Raw genomic sequence first — 18,205 nt, 5'->3', positions numbered from 1 at the left:
GTCTGTAGGTGGGTTTGTGTAATTTGAATGTAATCGATTGAAACGGTAGTGATAAATCGGTGTGTGAATAGCTTAATGTTGTCAGAGCCGTTTTACTAATGTGTCTGATATCATCTGAATTGTGTGTCATTTCCCTCACCAGGTTATGATAAAACTCTGGAGAACACAAGAGGAACCACTGCCTTTTTATCCTACTCCTAGTGCAGAGACAGCCGAGCTGGGGCATGCCATGTCTCAAAATCTTTTCTTCACAAAAGCAGCAACAGAAGCAGAGGAAGTGAGGGCCCTACAGGAGCTGATAACATGGCCGGAGCCAAAAGGTAACCCGACCTTGGCCTCGTCAACAAGTCCAAAAAACTGCGAGTACCGCATCCTGCAACCCAAAGTCAACTACTTTGTAGGCGAGAAGCTGGAAGTGTTCCTCACTGCCATGAATCACCAGAAACGACCCAAGTCCTACGGTGGAGACTTCTTCAGAGCCAAGCTCCATTCCCCCAGTCTGAAGGCAGGGGTGACTGGATTGGTGAGGGACCACCAGAATGGAACATACACTGTCTCCTTTCAGCTACTGTGGGCGGGAAAGGTGGAAATAACCATCCGCCTCATTCACTCCAGTGAGGCTGTCCAGATCATGAGGAAAGCCAGGGACTGCCGACCAGACAAAGTCTACTTTTATGGACACTTCCAGAGGAATGGGATGGCAGAGACAACCGAGTGCAATCTGAAAATTCCTGACCGGTCCGTCTGTCAATATAGGGACCCCAGAAGTGGAGAAACATGGGTCTGTGTTAGACCTTCCAACCTTACATGTGACTCCTTAGTGTACCACACGGCAGGAGGCTACAGGAAGGTCACAAACAGCTTGGAAGATACTCTACTAAATGGGTAACTCCTACAATTACTTTCTTTATGGTTACTTTTTGCATTTTCTCCTCTGCTTCTCTTCGTCTGGGCATTCTAATGGGGTACTTGTCACTTGATCTTTGTTTGCTGCTATACCTTCTTCTTTATAAGGATGTAAGTAATCTTAATTGCACTGCTAATGCCCTAGCTAAAAGAAGAAAGCAGTTTACCCTTAGCCTAGTAATACAGGACAGGACCTTTAAAGGCCAGTGAGAAGTATTCACATGACACTAGAAAGATATATGTGATTGGACTGTAAGAGATGGAATTGCAGAGAGTAAATCAGTAGTAAGAACAGTGTGAGTCTAGCACAGGTTAAAGCACTGTGTGCCATGCCGCAGGAAGCCCAGGGCACAAACGGTCACACACAAAAGTGTGCCGTGCTGTGCCCCGGGCTTCTGGTCTAGCGGCACTCAGACTGGCAGTGTGGGAGATGACGGGGACATGGTGGCGCACAAAAGGTTGCACCCACAGGATTGCGGCCTTTTGTCATGCAATTGCGTGAACAAACTTTTGTGCGCAGCCTTTGGACATATAACCAGTTAAAGCAGCGGTATTCAAACTGTGGGGTGCAACCCCCAGGGATCCACACCCTCATGTCCAGGGGGTTGCGCACCCACAGTCTGACTCTATTCTAGACTCCAAAGAAAATACAAACAAATCTGGTCTTAAGCTTGCAATGAATATCGTGTGTAATGGGACCATTTACCTGTGTACGGCTATCATTATACTACATTTCTCTGTCTAGATTCTGATGGGAGCAGGGTGGGGAGAGCCCAGTGTCTGTGGTGGGGTGGAATGGGGATAACCCAAGGAATGGGCTAGGAGTGGGATGAGGGAGTCCAGATACTGTGATGGAAGAAGGTGGTGGAGCCCAGGGACTATACTGGGAGCAGGGTGGGGTGACGGCACGCAGTAGTTCATAGTCATTTGGACTTACTGTCCATTTTGCATTTGGGCTGGGGGGGGCGCGGCCTGCCCACATTTAGCTCACGGGGCCCAAGCCAAAAATGTTTAAAGACCACTGGATTAGAGTAAGGGCAGGTGGATTGCAGGAAATGGGACAGAGGCAGAGGTTTTCAAATGTGAGTTACGCAACAAACAGACATGTGCTATACACACTACTACTAATGTGTACAGTGAGGAACAATGGCAAATAGAACAGAAAGTAAATCTATCACGGCAAGTGAGGCACGAGGATTCCTTCAATGCTGAGGGATGTAGCGGCCAGAAGGATTTGTGATGAAGTTGATGCTTACACAGTAGTATTAGCGACACACACGAGGGTGAGCAGAAAGCCTGTTCATCAACGTGAGCCCAGCCTTATTCCTGAGCATTCTACTTGTCAAGGGTCCCAACCTTTAAAAATACTGGGGGTGTCCATCCTTATGATGCAACTTTTGACCCAGGTGCTGTCATGGAAAGTGATATCAGTGGATGAACATCATAGGAAGTGACATCCCATTAAAAGTGATCATTGAAATGTTTTAAATCAATCATTGCCAATGTCATCTCTCTGGGCAGCGTCTCTACCGTAGTGATTTGATCTTGTCCGCGGCATTACAGAAGAAGAGCAACCTTTGCAAATAGTTTTTGCTCATTAAGCAAACCTCTAGTCCACAGCCCGCTAGTGATTTTTTTATGTGGAGGTGTGTCAATATTTGTCCCAGAAATGTCAAAGTGACCCTGAGTAACGAGGGAGCCTGCACCAATCAAGGGGATTTGGGTGGGTTTCCCCCCCCTAGAATTTTGTTTGAATAATGGCTTAAAATGGTGCATTTTAGAGCACACTTTTTTTTTAGAAAAATTGAATTAAAAAAAAAGCAGTTGCAATTGGTTTTGTAGGGTACCTCAAGGACAAATTCAATAGATGCAAGTCACCAACAGTGCACAGAAGCATTTCTCCAACAAATGTTCATGATGCCTTTTCCCACAATATATACCAGTATAAAACTGCTACTCATTTTTGCTTTGCGCATAATGCCAGAAATGATACTATAAGAAAACATGTCCATGTTTGTTCTGCCAATATATGGCAGTATCCCCATGTAAGAACATACTCCAGTTGGCTTTACAATTACAAATTCATGCCACAGTATGAAAACATGTCCAAACTGACTGCACTAAAATGTCAGTCGACCTACATAAAAATAGTTATCATGCCTGCTTCATCAAAGAGGCCCAATGCAAAATGTCATGCCTCAGGAAGAAATGGCTAGACTGGCTGCATTGAAATGCCTGTCTAGCTACATATGAACTCTTATCATGCTTGCTTTATCAAAGATGCCCAATAAAAAATGCCATGCCACAGAAATAATAATACCACTGATCATGCATGCTTCATCAAAGATGCCCAATACAAAACATAATGGGCCTCATTACGAGAATCGCGGAAAAAACGCAGTCATTACCGGCATGGTGAAATTAGCACATCCGTGTACCCTCGACACCGCAAATAGCGACTGATTACGAGAGCGCGAGCACGTGCCAACGCCCATGCCGGTAATGGCTGCACCACCATGCCGCCAAAGACGCCCCAAACCCCTGATAGCACCATCACGGAACCCGCTAATACCGCCTCCGCCCAGGAGCAACCATTTAATAACAGACCCAGCAATACCATCCTGCAAATACCGGGTTCGTAATACCGGACCCGGAAGTAACGTCATTGCAGCCATCTTAAAAAACACAATCCATTGCAATCCTCTTAACACAGCAGTGGTGCAGAGTGGAGAGCAGGCCCAATCAACCCATCGTGTCCAAGGCTACTCGGAAGTCCACCCCCCGCGCATGCGCAAGAAACACTTCTCGACGAGGAGCTGAATATGCTGGCGGACACGCTGGTAGGCCATGCCGATGAGGTCTTTGCCAATAACCTCAAACGCGAAGCCCAACTGCTCAAAAAACAAATATGGGAGGAGGTGGCATGGAAGTTGACTGCAGTTGGCACCACCCCCCGCACGGTGAAGGACTGAAAAAAAAGGTGGGACGGTCTACGTCTCCGGGTGCGCAACATACTTTCAGCCAAGCGCAGGGAGCCATGGCTACAGGCCACGGGGACCACCCACCAACCAAATTGATGAGATGGGAGGAGACGTGCAGCACCATGATCAACATGGAATCGATCGAGGGCATCGGAGAAATGGAGACGGGTGTGCCGACATCAGGAGATGGAGGTGAGTGTCCCCACAAACCCCAGAGAACCAAAGCATGACGTAGCACAACAGATGTGAAAGTGAACCAAGCCAATGCATGGGCCATCATACACACATATACAGATCCATGTCCAGATGGTGGCCCAAACCCTGGCACAGTGAAATGTATGCTGCGTGCCAATCCCATTACCAACAGACACCCAACACACAGGGATCAATCACATGTCACACATCACGCAAACCGCAATACAACGGTATGCAATACAACGGTATGCAATACAACGGTATTCCCCCTAGTACACATCAGTCCACGGCGTATGCAATATGCCCCCCCATTGAAAGTACTCTGTGCATCACACCTACAAGAATGCAATGCATGAAACATGAACTATTGAACAGCACCAAATCATGCATCTTGCCCGTAACACCAACACTGATGCCCTGCATCTCTTGTTCCCCCACAGGCACAGACGCAGAAAGTGAAGACCAGGACCCTGCCCCAAAGGCCACGACATCCTCAAAGGGATCCATGGCCAGACAAAAAGGCACTGGACCTTCTACCTCCAGGGCAACACCAAAGCCCAGAGTGCAACACAGGGCAGCAGCACAGCCCAGGCAAGCAGAGGAGGATACAACACCAGCCGACAACACTGCCACTACGAAGTCGGCAAATCTTGCAGAGGGTGATGGAACGCAGTCTGCTGCCACCCGTTCCATAGGGGAGGTAGCAGCCACTGCCCCCCTCAGCGACGTGGAGGTCCACGCCAAGGAATTCCTAGACATGGACAACAACATCCATGTTGTATGTCCCCATACCCCAAGCCCTCAGCCCACCCCCCCCAGCACTCCACACATGGCACACCAGTATGCCTCATGCAAGAACACGCCACTGTACTGGGAAATCTGCATCTGTCGACCACATCAGAGGGCAGTCCAGCAGTGGGCCACCCTGCCACTGCACCATCCGCCTCCACAGCCCCCACTAACATAGAGGCCCGCCTGACGAGGGTTGAGGCCCGCCAGGACAGTATGGTTGAACTGATCCGGCAGTATGTGACGGAGGGGGAACTGACCCGCCGTGAGATACAGGAGGCAAATGCGGCTACCATAACGACCATGAACATCAACACCATGATCATCCGAGACAGTTTGGCTGCAGTTACACAGGTCCTTGGCAGGATTGTAGACCATATGCAGCAGCAACAACCTGCGCCGGCAGTCGCACATCCATCCACCTCCACCCCATCAACCACACCTGGCAGCTCGACTCCCGCAAGCACTGTGCGCATGACCAGGCGCAGTGCACGCCACACGGACATGCTGCCCCCAGACCCGAAGAGAGGCTAGAAGTAGCAGGTCCACACTGCATGTGCTAACTGACACCTTGGGATAATCATGATTGGCACATCGTGTGTGGGATGACAATGGGTGAGGGAGGAGGTGGGTTGGAGATGTTTGGGGGTTTGGAGGGGTTTGTGGTGTTGGGGGGGTGGAATGGGGTGTTAGGGGGGTGGTATGGGGTGTTGGGGCTTTTTGGGGGTGTTGGAAGGTGGGAGGCGTGTGTGAGGTGGAGGGATGAAGCACAATATTGTTAAATTTCCAATACACCCGTTGTGTTCAAAATCATATCATGACTGAACATTGTTCATTTCGTGTGTGTTTATTCATTTAATTACAGCGCACAGTGCCCAACTCCCCACACACCCTGTGTCCATGTCCACACAATCCCAGTGCCCAGTGTAGTACTAACACAGAACCATCAGCATCCCTGTGGTTCAGAAGAAATCGTCAATCGGTGATTGGCACACAGCACAGCCATCTTGTACATCGCAAACTGCCAGGGGTGCTGCTTCTCCTCCATCATCATCCTCATCATCCTCACCCGGCGCATGCAGGTCAATGTCAGGTGGCAGTGGTACGTTTCTCCGGATGCACATGTTGTACAGCATGACACAGACCATGGTGATCTTTCCCATCTTCTCAGGCCCGTAAAGGAGTGCTCCACCGGACCGGCTGAGGCAGCGGAACCGTGCCTTCAACAGGCCAAAGGTCTGCTCAATCACAACACGGGTACGGGTATGAACCCGATTGTACTCCTCTTCGTGCCTGTTCTGCGGGTTCCGTACAGGGGTAAGTAGCCACGGCTTCAAGGGATAGACACCATCACCTACATGGGAGCACAATGAGGTATGTGTAAGTTAATATCTGACCTCACACCATTAGCAATCACTGCCATGGCTGCAGCTATTTGGTGTTGACATGCACATGTCCCTGGATGTATGCACACAGATACATTTGATGCAATGGGCCTCATTACAACTCAGGCGTTAAGGGTTAACGCCGTCGTTAACCCTTAACGCCTGATTCCAATTTTAACGGCTGCTTTTAGCAGGCGTTAAAATCCATGGCGCTAAACCGCCTTGGTGCTAATTACGGCACCGTAATTTACGGTGCCATAATTAGCACCTTCCCCACTCCCATTATGCCCAATGGGGCAAAAATGGGAATGGGGAAGGGTAAATGGGAAATGGGGATTTACCGCCCCACTCACCTTGGAATGGGCCGGTAAATCCGCCATCCACCATGGTGTAAACATAGTTTACACCATGGTGGTAAAGTTGGTGTACTTACCGCCTGGGTCGTAATGACCCCAAATGTGTACTGTACTATGGTCTGCTGGTGTGGATTCCGTTGTCCAGATGATGCAGGGTATTCACTTGCATGCTGTGCAGGGTTGGACTGGGCCATAAAATTGTATCGGGTACTAATGAAAAAGTGGGCCACAGTTTCAAATGGCTATTCATTCCTTTTGTGACACTGTTTGAATAGCACTCATTGATAAAATGTGATGCAAATTGTGCATTTTAAAGAATATTTATTCAGCAACACTAGTCAAAACTATTAGCCGCATAGTGAAGTAACTCATCAAACTGGCCCAAAAAGTGCCCGGCCCACTTTGACAAAAAACAAAATCAGCATTTTGCATTTTTGGTTCGGCCATGGGCCTATTGGCCAGTCCGAGCCTGGTCCTTTGTTTTTCTCATTAGACTCTAGTTCTCACTCCAGTCAGGTTTTTAATTACTTAAACTAAAAGGAAGTAGACCTCAGTGATTTCCACTTAAAAAAACCTTTTTATGCTTTCTGGGATGTGTGTGCACGCTACAAAATGTAGTAAGTTCAACCACCAGGCTTGCCAATTTACCCCATGGCACGAGAGCAAACGTGACACTGTGTGCCAGTCCTGGTGCTGCCTGGTGAATGATGGCACTGGATTGTGTGTTCTTCCCATTATTATGAGTCTACAAGTACCAGAAGGAAAAGTGAAAATTCAGGACTGACTCATGGTGTGATGCATGGCTTGAGCCCACTTGTCACCCATGCCCTTGTGAGTTGCTCCTCTGGTCCATCACTGCTCTGATCTCTAGCTCCCTGGGGAGTCACCCTCTCCTTGGCACTCCCCTCCCAAGCCCTCACCAGCACTCTCCACATCATATCTCCTTCACTTCTCTCACTGCACTTGCACTTCCGAATGCCAAAAGGCCTCTAGTAGGACCACAAATGTATATTTACTGTTTTCTTTTGCCATTATTATTTACTCCCATGTTCCCTCCCCACTTTGCCTCGTGGCGCCTGGAAACACCATTTTGTTCTATAGACGCCTAACAAATGCTCAATAAATAAATAAAATAAGCCAAAACAATATCATTATAGCTTTATTTTCCATATCCTGTATGTCCTGCAATGCAAAATAATGCAAGTCTGAAAATGCTCTTCTTTTTATACCACTGTACTTTCATCACTTTAAGAACCACTACACAAAATGTTCTGTTGTAGTATCACTGTGTTGGTCATAGACTTCCCTTCTTTGCATGTCACAGTAGACACCTAGCCTTATTTTATATTAACAGGGGTGTGGAATATTTGTAAAAATCTACTTGTTACTCTGTGCCCTCAATCTATTAAATATGGCACACAGACACAACATTATATGTTATAGTTGACAACTGTCAAATACCAGACAGATGCATGCAACACAGCATGTTCAGCTTACTAGAACTTGGTCTATTGAATTGTTTTGGCTTTATAGAAAAAGTAGGACATAGTACGCACAAGGCATCTCCTGCCTACTTCCCTTCTTCACAGCAGTCTAAACGTTGGAACCTAGATTCCACTCTTCTTACATAATAGGTAGGCATTGTTGCTACTCTCCGTTCACCTTACCTTCTGAGCTAATGGCCCTTAAAGAGGTAGCGCGTCATGCAGTAGGTGGGAGGCATAGTAACTCTTACACCAAATGATCAAACCAACTCGGGAAGAAGGCAAAGTTTGTTTACTGTTTCATTATCAATTGTCTAAAACAGGGAGTTACAACAGACATTAACGGACGTCGCACAGCATACCTCTAAAAGCATTTAAAAAAAAACAACAATTTTATACTGAAAATTCGTCATACGTGACATCATACTATGTAGCAAATAAGCAAACACCTACGGGGATTGTGATAGGCTCAAGGGGAAATACTTTCTATTAGAGATAGGATTGTGATTGGGTCTCTACAGTTAGGTGAATAACTCATGCCCACCCCTAAGGCAAGTCATCTTCATCAGTTATTAGTTACACGGCATACGATTAGTTATCTATAAGGCCCTTCATTATATGGCCTTCTACAATTGGTTGGCACGCTTGTGCCCTTCTGGAACATTTGATTCACTAGCAGCACATAAGCTCATACCCCAGGTGTCAGGCGGTGGAATTGACCGTACCTCCTGTAAGGACTGGAGGAGGGTGTCAGTACTCCCGCTCTCTATATGGCACAGGAGAGGCACAGAGGACCCCAGCCTAGATTCTCTATTTGGTAAACGCGGGCGAGCAATCGAGGCCTAGCTTCTCAGGAGGTGATGCAGGCTGGTTCTTAAGTACAGTGTGGTCCCCAAGCACCCACAAAGGAATGTCCGCACACTGTATTAGTTAAAACACAGTCTTTATAAAATTAAGGTTCAAGGTTATGTACACAATCACATTAACTCACTTTGTGCTCAATTAATTTACAATGGCAAATATATACAGTTCTAAGTGGTACCACAATTATTATCAGATTTCATTAAAGTGCATCAACTGTACTCTGGTCAAATGTCACACAAATCAATTAATAAAGGTAACCAACACTAGACATAGGAGGAAAGCAGTTGGTTAGAACAGTTGGCAGAATACTGGGCCCCTACCGCTATGCACAGTTATGTGTGGAGATCCCCCCCCCAACCTGGGCAACCTGTAAAATAAAGATATACTACAAGCCCAGTCCATATATTGTTCAATTAGTCTTATTTCCTTCTAAAATGTTTCTACCACCCCAATGTTACTGGAACAGCAGAGTTTCTCGAGGAGGTGTCGATGGATCCTTCTTGAGTGACTCCCTTTAAAGCAGTAGTCACGGATTGTCCACGGGCCTCGAAAGAAGGTGAACTTGACGTTGATAATCCTCAATGAGAAGTTCGATGTCGCCGAGGCAGCAGCGTCGGTCCTGGCGGTGCTCGTCGACGATGAGTCGAAGACGTCCTGCAAGGATGTGGCGTGCGGGCCCCTCGATGTCAATAGTTTAGGACAGCAAAGAGTTTGTGAAGAACTTTGGCCCAGCAAGGGCGTCGAGTCGTCTGGCATCTCTACGGTCTTTGGGTGGCGGTAAACCCACCGGTGGATGCTCCTCGGCGCATCAACGGCCTGGCCTTCTCCGGCGGGGTAAGGCGGTCGGTGGCGCGGATGAGCGCATCCGGGAATCAAATGTCTTAGGCAAAGGAGCGGTGCGGCTCCAGTCGCGATGGCACAGCATCAAGCAGTCCCCGCTTCTGGGCAATAACTTAGATGGCCTCCAGCGGTTGTAGTAAACCTGCGAACCCTGGTCGACGATGGTGGATGGCTGTCCGGTGCTTCTCTTCGTTTCTTGTCGGTGGTCCCCGTCTTCAGCTGACAGTATTTCGTAGGCTTACTTCCAGGGCGCTTCGGCGATGGTTGACACAGCAGCTTTCAGATCGACGAAGTAGAGCAACAGCACTACTTCTCTTCCAGCAAGGCTTCAAGGTTAAGCTTCAATTTCAAAGTCTGTTTCAACTCCAGCTTCTGAACGATTTCTAGCAGTGAGAGGCCCCCAGATATACTGTTGATCTTCCATTCATTCTGCTGGGTCACACTCAGGCAACCAATCACTCAGAAGGGCATTCAGGCAGCCAGTCAGCCAATCAGGCGCACAGTGCATTCAGGCCATTCTTCTCCATCCAACCACTCACAACACAGAATGTGGATTCAGACAAGGTCCATGCCATTCAACACTGCACACTGCATTCATACCAGTTTCGGGCAGGGCTGTCTCGGTCATTGGGTCAAACACCAGATACTAGACATCCACAACATAAAATGCATATTCGTCACACACTCCATTCACCCAGGTCCCACCCAGAGGCGTACCCACAACATACGGTCGTTGGGAAGGCTCCAGCCAGTCTGGTCGGCACTTCCCCACACTACCATATATCGAACTTCCACCCAACAGCCAGTCAGGGGGAAGGGACAGAGTCAGGGCTTCCCAGGACTTTGGGAAAACCCAGGTAACAGGCGATGGAAGGCAAGAGGCCACGGTGGCCATCTTGTTTCCATCAGGAATCTACTGATTCCAATGACAGGGACTGGGTATCCCAAAATGGAGGATACTCAGAACACCCGTCAAATTCAGCATGGAGCTACCACCAGCCCATACCCTGCTCTGTGGGCCACACACAGGTGCCCAAAAACATACACTAGGGACACAGGTTTGTACCCCCACCCATGGCCGCCATAAAGGTACCCCATGGGTCTGTACACCAAACCAAAAGAGAGCTGAACCGCCAGGAGTCCCACATGAACTCTTGCGGAAAAACACGACCAAACACAAAATAAAAACAGTAAAGGACAAGGATAAGGAGGCCCTGTCCCTCCAATGCATTTCCAGCATCACACCTTCCCACCCAATTAGCCCAGCATTTCATCACCCATGCCTCCTGCCATGAAGATTGTTTTTGAACTTGGCCTTGGAATGTATTCTTGCTTCTGAGAATATATGGAAGTGTGAGCATGCGCTATGCTAGTTCTGGACTGCATGCCAAACTTCTATTTCATCCTAGGTTCACATGACAAGAGACCGTACTTTGGCCCAATTTTGCAGCATTTAATGATATTAAATGAATAAAACTTGGCATCCATGGTTTTCTTTCTTTGCGCCTTACTCAGCTTCTCACGTTCACTGTTCCCAAGGATAGATAACCAGTACTTTGGCAGCTCCATCCTTGACACCTGACCAGACAGCCCTTCTCGGGTCTTCCGTGATTACGCTACTTGTTTGCTGAAACACAGCTTCAGCCTTTTCTCTATGGGCTTGAACTTACTAAAATTGTGACATCGATGTCCAGCTTCTATGTAATGGCGGCACTGCCTGCAGTCTATTCACTACGTATAGCTAGCTTCTAAGATTACTTAGTCTGCGTTGCTGCATCTGTGCAGTTATAAAACGCTCAGTGCTCTTCACACGTGCAATCTTAATATCCCATATGAAAGCTTACTCGACTCTTTACATCGTCATCAGTTTCTATAAGGTCTATACATTCTCTTCTTCAACCAGTCTTCTCAGTGCATCACGAACGTCTCTTGTGACGTCACCAACTTCTCATTCTCTAATTTGTCATATTCCTTCGTGGATCTCCTACAAGAGATTGTCATCTCTTCAGGGATACATCATATACGGATTTCTTAGTGGATACATCTTCTCAAAGACTCTCTGCGGGAAAGTCGCAACTGCTGGTGGCACAGTTTCAGGCTTCCAGCATACAGGCAGGGGGGGGCAGGACTTCCTGCAGAGGCATTCGGCTGCTCCTCTACACTCCCCTCTCTGGTTGGTTAAACCATCAACCACACCTTCATTTTTCTCCACATTTGGGTTTCTTCTCTTGAAGAAGTGCTTCTTCGGGGTCCAAATCTTCATCACTCCTGCTGATTTTACATGATCATATACACTCTAGGTCGTGTAGCGGCACTGTCCATTCGGGTTACAGTAGACCCATCGTCCTACGTACTTATTGTGATTCTTCGGATACAGGATACAGGAACTTCGTTCCCTCAGGTGCTACGATGCTGGCCTCTATATATTTTCTGATATCTTCATCAGTCAACTCCTTGGGTCCAAACCCTGATTCAACATCAATCATGATCTTCATTCCTACTGCTTTCTTTGCTGTCTTCTTGCACTGTGTGAGTATTATATTTATCACAAAGAATCCAAACATGACCATGAGCAATACTGCTTCACGAAACTTGAAGATATTCGCCATCCATTGTGGAACCCACGAAAAGATAGATGCAGACCAGCTTCATCTATAATGTCCTCGGTCCTATGCTCCATCTTGTTGTGCAGGTTTGTCAGCAACGTTATGGCCTCTCTCAAGGTCCCATTCTTGTCATCGTGAGAAGGTATGAACGTGCAACATGATGGCCCGATTTTGGTGCAAACTCCACCATACATCTCTGTGATCATTTCAAGGACATACCTGTTCTGGAGGGTCATCAGTCTTATGGCCCTCAACTCTTCCCTGATAGCATTGAATCCCTTTATGGTGGTGTTGATGGTCTGCAGAAGCTCTCATCTGGTTATCTGTAACCAGGTAGCATTTGCCAACGTCTGGATCCCAGGCATGAGTATAGTATCAGTTTTTCTGAACAACATGTGTTCATATGCAATGGTATCATATGCGTCCATTTATTCGGCTGAGAAGTAATTCCCTCTCTTGGTTCGAATTAGGAATTTGAGCGATCTTATCCTTCTTAAATGGGCATCTACTTTTGGAAATTCTCCAATGTTCAGATCACTCTGAGGAATTACTAATGCAGGAACATGGATGAGCACCAAGGAACTCGTCCCTCCCCAGTCCTTGGGCAGCTTCATGTAGGCTCTGTACCCACAAGCCCAATAATGGTCCATCAGGACAGCTGTCCCTTCCTTCATTGCTGGAACATCAAGAATTCGGCCACACTGATGATTCTCTCCAACCTTTATTTGAAAGATAAGGACGCATCCTTCAGAGGTAATATCTGCAATGGTCCTCCCTTATCATCGACCCATGTGAACAATCTTGCAATCTTCGGCCATTGATCCTTACATTTGTTTTCTATATTTAACACAACTTCTTCCTGCTGTCCGGATAGTGCTGCTGCTTTGCACACAACTAGTCCTTCAGCCCACCCTTCGAGAGTAAGCACTGTTCCTTTCATTTGTAGTTGTCTCCTTTTCCAGCATTCTCGTATTTCCTTCCCATTCTTATCTTTGCATTGCAGGATCTTGTTTTCTTCAATCTTGATTCCTGGTCCATTTGTTCCAGGCTGTTCATACCTTATTATTTGATGCTTCCTTTCTGACTTCTCTCTTGTCTTTAGCTCTTGCACATAATTATCTTCTCTTTGAGAAGTCATTTTATCCATTCATACGATGGATGCTGTTCTTTCTTGGAACTGTCCTCTTGTCAGGCAAAGTGCGAGATGCGTTAGGCAATGGGCTTTTTTAACTGCTACTTCTGTGGCTATGAATATTTTAGAGGTTCCCAAATCATAAGGTATGAGAGCACAGATAGAGCAACTCTCCTTAGATGACTCTCTCCCACGTTTTTCATGTGCTGACATGTTGTTACCTAAGTGTGCTGCATTATCTAGATATGTGTTTATCCCATCATTATCTTCTTCTGCATTTCTCTTAGTTCTCACTACTATGTGTTTATCCTATCATTATCTTCTTCCGTATTTCACTTAGTTCTCACTACTACAAGGTCAGTGCTTGCATAGTAATCATGAAGTATATCAAAAAGAGTTCTCCCCACCTTAGGGAAAACCACAGGAGCTTCTATTCCAGTAGAAGTTGTTAGGCAGAATCCTGTGCAGTGCCCTTAGGGACCACTACACACAATTAAGACTACAAGTGGTAATACAAGTTCACCTTTCGTACAAGCCTATACTACACTGTTAAAGTGGTAGCAGTAGCGGAGCAGCCAGACTTATCTCAAGACAAAATGTGCAGTAGTAGAGATTACACAAAGGCCCACAATTACTGTGACTCAAGCAAACACTGACTCAAGGTTTTTGGTTGAAAAGTAAAAGTACATTTATTTCTTGACCATCTGTTCGTAAAACACTTCACTTCTATTAAGGTAAAAACCACACATAAAATACACTACACACAACCAATTCACTTTGTGCAGCACAATTCAAGGTAAGTACCATTGGTTTTGACAGACCGGTGTTGTGAAACAAAGACGTTACCGGGGGAACAGATGCGATCACTTTTTGACAGTAATGACAGTTCGGTCTTACTAAAGTTACGCGTACCCACGGGAAGAAATGTTACCGGAGTTAAAACACACTTAGCACATGAATCAACACAAGAGAGTTGGGGATAAAAATCATAGGCAATACTTTTGTCAAGGCAGGTAGAATCAGAGGACACTTTCCTACAAGTGAATAAAAGTCAATAGGCCTGCGCCAGTGTCAAGTGGAACAGGGTTCCTGTTGTCGAGGATCACACGGTTAGTACAGTTCACGATTCGAGGTTGCCAGGAGTACTTGGATATTGTCACAAGAGGAAGCAAAAGTTATAAGAGGGAAGGAAGATAAGGACAAGCCTTTTGGTGAGGAGAAAAGGGATTCACCCTAGTTCCTCAAGGTCGGAAACAGTACCTTATTCAAGTGAAGAAGAGCTGGTGCCACAGCAGTTGTTCCTGGTAGTTCCTGCAGACTCACGGTTCCTGTGACTTCAGTCGTGGGGACAAGAAGGAGGACGTCTGGAGCGATCTGCACTACCCAGGGATGATGCCAGCAGCAGCAAAAGCAACAGTGAATAAAAGGTGCGCTCCTTTAAAACAGGAGAGGCTCTTCAGATGGCTGCTAGAGCTGTGTGCAGCGATTTCAACCAAGAAGAGGATCCTCTGCCTGTGGAAGATAAGCTGGTTAATCCACCAAGCTCAAGGGAAGAAGACTCCGGACTGGATCTTCTCTGTCGTCGAAGGGTAGATAACTCAGGACTGCATCAGGGCTCCACCAGGACTCGGTAGTTGCAGCAGCTGTCTTCTTCTCCGCTTCTCTTTGGTTCCTTGCAGTTCCAGTGGCGACTCTGACTTCCAGCCCAAGAGTCCTGCCTTTTATGCGAAAATCTCCCATTCACACAGACTGGCTGTCAATCACCCAGCAGGGGGGTTGTCCGGCCCAGACAAACACCTTAGCTAATCATGGCAAAGTGCGACTTGGGTTTCCAAGGATACCATGTGCAGGGGGTGACTACACCCCTCCCTCACATTCAGCCCACCTTGACACCCAGGCACCCAAAAGAGGGCTTCCTGAGAGAAGCCCGCCAAGACGGTGAACAAAGAAGGCAAACCTGGTTTGCCACGCAAAATAAAACAGAAGAAGGACTTTAACAAAAAGAAATGGCGAATAAACCCGACCGGAGCCAAAAGAAAGAGTATTTGGTCAAGCAGGTGTATCTGAAGGCTACTATGATAGTCTGGAACAGTACCACGTTTATATAATATAATCGCGGTAAAAAAGTTAGGGTAGATACCACTGCCACCAGCCAATTCTAAATGTTAAAAGAGCAAAACAAAGCTCAGAGAGGCACAATCAAAAAGGGATAGGAGTTAACACTTTTCCAGTACTCCATGTAGGATGGGGTATACTGGGTCTGTAGTTTTAAATGACTATGTAAAGTAAATGGCAACCTTACCTGTTTTCTGGGGGACAGTGGTCAGCGCCAGAAAAATGGAGTCGGGGGAAGTCTCAAAGATAACCCTGTGTTACTGCACAGAAGGTGCTGTGTAACACAAATAAAAAGTGGGGTTCATGGAGCGGGTTCCTCCAGAGCCCACTATCACACAAACAGTACAAATACACATGACAAAACACATGTAGGAGTGGGAAAAAGGCTCACACTCTTACCAAGTGGAAAAAATAAACTCCAGAAATCCAGCAAAGCTGCTGGGAGACTCACTAGATGAGGGAAATTAGCCATAGAATAAGCCCATCAAAAGCAGTTCTCTTCTCTTTGTCGGGAGAACTATAGGTGCCTCTATCTCAGTGGAAACAAGCAAATCAAAGGTAGTTCCCTTAGTGGGGGGAATTATAGCAATCTCTATGTTATCAGGAGCAGCAATATAATAGGGGATGGTACACAGACGAAATAGAAAGGCACAAAGTATAGTTGCACATACGTATATCACGAACCAACGTATTATTTGTACTAGCTCCAACGTTCCTCATTTTCACTTTGATCAATTGAAGAAAACACAATTTTTATTCCATCAATTGTAATATCTCCTCTATTACTGCTATGAGCAGTCTTCTAATTACAGGGCCATATTTAAGATCCTGTAAAAAGCGCGAACATCAATGTCTCTTTTCACAAAACAGGATAAGCTTGAAGTATAAATACAAAAACAGCAAATACCAATCTGGAGACAATAGATTCAACCAAACAGGTATGCAGTGAGAACCGAGTCTGGGTATTGCTCCAGTTTTCGAATTCAAAATCAAGATCAGGCATATTCGTGATACATCAATATTTTTCTTAAGCTAATTTTTCTCAATTCCTGTGACTCTCAGCAAAGGTTTGTACGCCTGCTATAATATCTATAAAGAGTGTCTGATCGAGTCACAGTCCAAATGCACAATGTGCATTAATCAACTGGTTGGTTTATCGTCCTTCTTCTTTGTCATCGATCGGCAACAGTAGGAGGGGCGGTTTTGCCGGTGTACAGTTGTACAGTTTTACGTCATTCTGCCTTGGACTTTTACTCGCTGAGGGGGTTATATTTTCAGTGATAAAGAGGCCACTCAACCGTGGCTCGTACCACTTTCTAGTGACATTTCTAATCAAAACTGTGTCTCCAATAAATAGTTTGGGTGCCGATAAAAGTTCAGTTGATTTGGTTGCTGGATGGTTTTCATCTGTGTTCTGAGACCGACCCCCCCCTGGCGCTTGAGTTGATCAGAAATGAGAGAGATGCTAGAGGTCATACATGTCAAATAATTATGCAGCTCATCACCTAACAATTATTCTGTACTCTAGGCATCACTTCTACTCCTCGATGAAGGTGTAAGAGGCGTTCTCATTCACCTACCTGTTACTAGTTTATGGGGTGTGAGGTGGCGGTCCAAACCAGACTGATTCCGTAAGGCATATAAAGCTAAGGGCAGGCAATATAGCCATCCCTTCTTCAAAGTTAGCTTAAGCTTGGCAATCCTTTCTTGAAGGATGCCGTTGAGTCGCTCGCATTTTTCCGTTCACATATGCTTAATACTCAATAATAGTCCTATCTGTTCAAATATTTCATTGACAAAGTTTGGCCCATTATCGGATTTCGGCACTTCACACACACCCCATCTTGGAAAGACATTACGTACTAAAAATGTTGCTGCACATGTGGCATCAGAGTGTGTACATGGACCTGCCTCCATCCACCTAGAGAAGGGACACACCACCACAATCAGATACCTGTATCCATTACACACTTGTAGCATATCAACATATTCAATATGTAAATGCTGAAAAGGACCATTTGGTTGAGGAATAACTCCTCCATAATAGTTCTAAGTGTATGCACTGCTGTAAACTTCTGACATAGGATGCAATTCACTACATAGAATGTAACATGTTCTAACAAATTTGGAACCAACCAGTCTTCCTCAATCGTAGCAGCAAGACTCTCCCTTGTTATATGCGCGGGGTAATGCAGCTGTTCAAGCGCAATCTTTAACAATACTTCTGGCTTTCCAGTGCTATCCTGTCGCCATAATGTTTCTATGTGGGATAGAGAACACCCCCTATGTTTCCATAATTCTTGCTCTTCCTGCTGTGCACTTCCTTGAATCTCCATTAATTGGGTCTTTGGCAAATGATTAAACCCGTCTTGTATTACCATAATCGTGGCTACTTTCTCTTTGACATTCAGAGTGTCGAAACTTGAAATATCTGGGAAATATGCAACCCTTTTGGCTTCTGCGACTGCAGCTTCATTCGCGCATAAAATAAAATCTGTTCACTAAGTGTGTGCGGCGCATTTAACGACCGCTACGGCTACTGGGGGTTGTAG

General features: G+C 46.2%; 1 protein-coding gene across 1 annotated transcript in view; it reads left to right on the top strand.

Moving 5' to 3' along the window:
* The window catches only part of LOC138568020 (NXPE family member 3-like), a 532,139-nt gene that overhangs the window by 240,723 nt on the left and 273,211 nt on the right, over window positions 1-18,205 (top strand). Inside the window, exon 2 of the mRNA XM_069646414.1 lies at window positions 143-885. Coding sequence (XP_069502515.1) covers window positions 143-885 — 743 coding nt within the window. The remainder of the gene's footprint in view (window positions 1-142; window positions 886-18,205) is intronic.

This window comes from Ambystoma mexicanum, chromosome 1p (genome assembly GCF_040938575.1).
Source record: "Ambystoma mexicanum isolate Mex_15411 chromosome 1p, UKY_AmexF1_1, whole genome shotgun sequence".
In the NCBI taxonomy this organism is placed as follows: domain Eukaryota; kingdom Metazoa; phylum Chordata; class Amphibia; order Caudata; family Ambystomatidae; genus Ambystoma; species Ambystoma mexicanum.
The sequence above is the reverse complement of the archived record's forward strand: the minus strand, read 5'-3'. Positions and strand labels throughout refer to the sequence as shown.